The sequence below is a fragment of the Populus alba genome, chromosome 17 (genome assembly GCF_005239225.2).
Source record: "Populus alba chromosome 17, ASM523922v2, whole genome shotgun sequence".
Taxonomy (NCBI): domain Eukaryota; kingdom Viridiplantae; phylum Streptophyta; class Magnoliopsida; order Malpighiales; family Salicaceae; genus Populus; species Populus alba.
In genome coordinates this window covers 18,431,380-18,436,833 of record NC_133300.1, presented here as the reverse complement: position 1 = coordinate 18,436,833, position 5,454 = coordinate 18,431,380, and the positions used below count along the sequence as shown (strand labels likewise).

General features: G+C 39.5%; 1 protein-coding gene across 1 annotated transcript in view; it reads right to left on the bottom strand.

Annotated features, from left to right (window-relative positions):
• LOC118060410 (uncharacterized) overlaps positions 1 to 1,776 on the bottom strand; it is a 9,917-nt gene extending 8,141 nt beyond the window's left edge. Inside the window, 1 exon segment of the mRNA XM_073405565.1 lies at positions 1,469 to 1,776. Within this exon segment, the coding sequence (XP_073261666.1) occupies positions 1,469 to 1,776 (308 nt within the window).
• Positions 1,777 to 5,454: the final 3,678 nt, after the last annotated feature.

Sequence of the window (5,454 nt, the reverse complement as noted above, 5' to 3'; positions counted from 1 at the left end):
AGCCTCTCTTCTAGGGCAGTCCACTTATCATCTCCTTCATGATTAGAGAATTTAAAGTCATGTGGATCTTCGTTTGTTAAATCCATTGTAATAGGGATTTGGATGGGCTGAGTAGGACTCTACTTAGTTGGTGTATTTCCCCTATGTTTATAGGTGCGACAGGAATTTTGAGATGCTGCTGGTGCTTCATTAGGTTGAGTAGATGTTCCCTCTCCATCTCTGGCTCTTAATATTTTGCTCTAACATACTGGTTAAGTGTGGCCACATCATTCCGAACTCCTTCAAGTTCTCTTTGGTACTGAGCTTCTGGTTGTGACCTTCCTTCGTTTTTCCATTCTTGCTCTTTGTCGAGTGTTGTGGATTCTAGGAGGGGGACCTATGTTTCTTAATCTGCAGATGCATGCATAGATGTATGAGAAAATGTATGATTGTGATGGATGCATGATTGAAAAATGCATGTTTTATTGGGAATGGATGCAGCCAATAAAAATGTATTTATTGTGAACGAACAACAGCCATCACATTATAAGCATTCTCTTGTCACATTGCTTTGATAGGAGTTCTGCCTTTCGAGTCGTTTGCTTGAATCATGTTCACCAAGAGACAGATTTTTGCATAAGAAGATGGGTCAACGCCCTTTTCATTAACGCTTGGATAAAAATACATTTAGAAATAAAAGGAATACAACATTCTAATCCCTTTCCTCCCTAAACTCTTTAGCCAAAGGTAAGAAACCGAAGCCGCGGTTCTCAATCTTCCCTAGAAAGGCATCAGTTTCAGCTAGGCTTCGGCGATAGCGAATGATGTCTCCCCCCACATTCCGCGCATTGATTCTAACAATTCGAGCATGTGCAGCAGCTTCGTCCATTTGCTCATCTGTTTTGGTCATTTTTTCTATGAGCAACATGTTGGTTCTGTTCAAAGCAGTGTTGTTGGTGTCGATTTGATCTTTGTGCTTTTCCATTGCTACTAGCTTCTCGTCTAATACTTCGACTTTTCACGTTCTTTGTCAAGCTTTATCCTCATAACTTTTATCTCATTCTTCTTGACTACTAACTCTGCTTTAACATCCTCGAATCCTCCCCTTTCGCTTTCCAACTCCATATATTTCTTATTCAAATCCTCATACTTCTTAATTCTATCCATCAGCTCGAATTGCACTTGCGCAAATTTTTCTTGGTAATATTATGCACTTTCTTGGCAATCACTAAAGTCCATCTCCATTGCTTGAAGTTCAGAGCAACTTTGCATCCAATCCAAACTCATCCCTTTAAGCTCCTTCTCACTTCCTTCCTTAGCAATCTTCTCCTCAACCAACTTTAACTCCAGCTTTGTTATTTTCTCATCTCTAGACTGTATTTGCTCATCTAGAAATGTTCTCATTTTATCCTGTTCTAGCATCATTTCTTCCAACATTGCTTTGTCTTTTCTGCTCTTGCTCAATTCTATTCGTAGTCTCTCCACTTGCCTTCTCAAGTCTTCTTCATTACTAACTCTCTTTCTCTTGATAGGCTCCTCTACAGTTGGAGAAGATTTGACTTCTACACAAGGCATGGCTGAAGCAGCTGAATCATCTTCAATGTTCACCCTTTTTCTCTTAATAGGCTCCGCTACATCTTGAGGAGATTTAGCTTCTACGCAAGGCGTGGCTGAAGTAGCCGAGTCTCTCCATTTTACATATCCTTCACTCACACTTGGATCTCTCAACCCTTCTATCTCCACCAATACTAGATGCTTCCAATCTTGTTTGATGATCTCTAAAACCTCTTCTGCCATGGGATCTTTGAACAAACCAAAGAATTGAGCAATTCCCATAGTCCTGGGAATGAACTGCATGCCCCCAAGTTGTCTTACTACTAAGGCAGGAGCATAACTCACATAACCCGTGATCCCCACCAATGGTACCCAACGCCTTTGTCCACAACTCATTAGGACCTTCACTGTCGTTACCTATGGGGCCCTCCACTTAAACTCGCTATTAGGTAAACCTTCTAATTTATCAACCCAACCCTGGTTGTCTAGATCTCCCCATTCTTCTTCTTCTACTAACTTGAGGGGTTTTTGGGTGAACCACCAAAAATTATTGAAGACAGGTTTCTTTGTCTCGATATGGCTAACCATCCAAATATACAACAGTTACGTGCAGCATCTCATTGCTCCTTTTCCGGCCCTCCTACAATGGTTAAGTGTCAAAATTGTTTCGACTAAAACAGCAGCCACTGGATTGATTCGTGTATTCTCATACTCTACGTAAGCAGCAGCGACCTCCAAACTCACTAAACCGATCTGACTTGGGAACAACACAAGGCCAAATATACCTAGGGCAATCAATCTCTCTTTTTCTACTCCAGACTTCTTTTCCAATTCTAGCATCCTCCATTTCAAACCGGTACCATTCTTTTCCAGAAACTTTTCCAAGTTGGAGATTCTGAGCAGCTTTGACAGTTCAGGGATGATCTTGTCGGATCTTAAAGGAGAATAAATCCGATACAGGTCGTTGGGAAACTCGGTCAACAATCCATATTCCTCAACCGTGGGGCACAAGTCTATGCTTCCAAAGGAAAAACATCGGTAGTCTGGATCCCAAAAATGAACTAAAGCTCGCACAGCTGGGCTTAAAACTTCTACCTTTGCAATTTCCATCAAACGTCCGTATTTCCTAAAAAATGCATCTTTATCCACATTCTGAAAATGAGTCGTTAACTTGTTCACCTCATTCAATATGCAATTCAGGTTCTTGATAGGTGACATCTTCTTAGCATCGCTTCTAAGGCAGTCTCCTTCAATCAATTGTGACAGTTCAGAATTTTTTCCATATTCTAAGATGGAAGATTTAGTGATGATGGCCATTTTGTTCACAAGTCCTGCAATTCAAAATGCATTGGGGTTTAGACTTGTTTTGATGCAAAAGATATGTTGGAACATACACCCTAAGGATAGGTTCTAGTTTCTCTACGTGAGACATAGGGTAGGTTTACTATTGGGTCTCTAAAAGAGGGTCTCTTGTTGTTCCAGTGATCAACCTTCGTAAAGGCGATATGGAGGTCTAGCAAATAGTGGGATGGTATGTGTACCAATCACAATCAGTCTAAACACTCAGCAAAGAGTTGGGGTTTACACAAACTTAAACCTTGACTCAAGTTATAAGGCAAGCTGCTAGTCCCCCACTTAAACTTAAAGTTACATGTGGTGTCCTCCAAAACATAATAATAATAATAAAGTGATGCATGACTATGCCATGTATGATAGAATGTAAAGATATATGCTAAAGCTTTTAAACAAAGCATCATAAGAAAACAAAAACCAATAACACATAACATAAACAAACAAACAAATCAAGCTTAGTCCAAGGGTCCCCAGCGGAGTCGCCATTCTGTCGCACCCCAAAAAAAATAAACAAAAAATTTGCTTTTGCGACATTCGACTGGCGACTTTCGTTTTGTTCTGTTTTAGTCACTAGGAACCCTAACTGGTCTTTCAGAGATTCTAAGGCAAGGGACTGGTTGCGTAAAGGGAAGGTATTAGCACCCCTAGTACGCCCTACCTAAGGTAAGCTGCTTGGTGTTTGGTTTGCTCTATAATTGCTATGGTGTTGGTATTTTCTAGGCTCGTCAATTGATTTTGGATAGAAATCTAAGGAGATTCCATGTGCTTTGAAAGCTCATTTTTCCCTTAGTATTTCAAAAGTTTGCGACTCATAAATCGTGGAAAAAAAAATTAAATTTTGAAATGTCCTCGATTATAATCAAGGCTTCTTTCAAGAATGTGCGCGGATTTATTACTCCCAATGATATTTTGGATATTCATCCTTTTAAGGATTTCTTTATCCAAACATTAGCGGTGAATAATAAATAAATTTCCTCTCCAAAAATAAGATTTTTATAGTTTTTAGAATATTGGCCAATACCCTTTGGAGTTTTACAAACATGTTGTAAAATCCAGAAATGCATGAAAATAATTTGTGTTTAAGAAATCTATGCGAAAACACACTCTCTAAGCTTCCAATATATTTTTTTTATAAAAAGAACATTCAAAACATGTTAGAGTATTGGCCGTATGCAACACGCAAGAAAATATTTTTTTTAAAACAATATTTTTTTTTTTTGACGAAATCGGATATTTTAATACTGAAATTATATCTCCACAGCATAAAAATAAAAACTAATATTAAATCATTTTAAAAAGATGTACAAAAAAATATATATTTTTAAGGAATTTTAGAAATTTTTGAAAGCAAAAAAAAAAATTTATCTTTGAAAATTTCAGGTGTCTCGACGAAAATTGGATATTTTAAATACTGAATTTATACCTCTACAGTATATAAAAAAATACAAACCCCCTAATATATATATATATATATATATATATATATATATATATATATATATATATATACATATATATATATATATGAAAAGAAAACAACAACATTTTTTTAGATTTTTTCAGATTTTTTTTTTTAAAAAAAAAATATATATTATATATATATATACACACATAATATAATATAATAATATAATATAATTATATATTAATTATTAAGGGGTTGGGCCGGCCCAACTAACTGGGCCGGGCTCAGCCCCACAAGTCATTGGGCCGGGATCGGCCCAAGCAAAGTGACTGGGCCGATCTCGGCTCAAGAAAGTGACTGGGCCGATCTCGGCCCAAGAAAAGTGAATGTGCCGATCTCGGCCCAAAAAAAAATAACTTGGTCTGGGCCGGACCCGGCCCAGACCGCCGGGTTGGGCCAGAATCCTTCTGGCCCATATACATGTTTCTGGGCCAGAACCCGTCTGGCCCAGAAGAGAAAACAGAACGGGGGGAATTAATTTCCCCCCCGTCCCCTGCATGCAGAACAATTCTGCATGCAGGAGACGAAACCTATAGAAGAAGAGAAAAAAAAATGCAGGGGATAGAGCGTACCTGGAGCGGCGAAGACGGTGGTTTGCTGGCGGGGCTGCGGTGGCGTGGCTCGTGGATGGCGACTCGGGCGGCGTTGCTACTGTTTCTAACAGTGGCCAAAAATTTCTTCCTCCTCCCCTTTCCCTTTTTTTCGTTCTCAGTGGCTTTCTCTGTCTCGGTTTGCTTTCTATTTCTGGTTTCGGTTTCCTTCTTCTCGGTTTGTTTATGTTCTCCTCTCTCTTTCGTGCGTTATTTCTCTTCTCCCTCTCTCTTCGAGTCCCTTCTCTCTCCTTCGGTCTCTCTATTTATAAGGGAAACCGGCGTGCCTTTTGCTAGTGCGCCCTCAATCACGCAACGGCTGGTCGGCCAGTGACCCGTTCGGTGGTCTTGTGGGGCTTCGGTGGGGGCGAGGAGAGAGAGGCGGGAAGGTTTTGAAAATTTCCGTCTTCTGTTGCTGCTAATTCGGGGGGAAGGAGGAAGATGAACAGTGTCGTTCAAAACGACACCGTTCTAGTCTTCCTTTTTTTATATATATATGAAACGGCGTCGTTT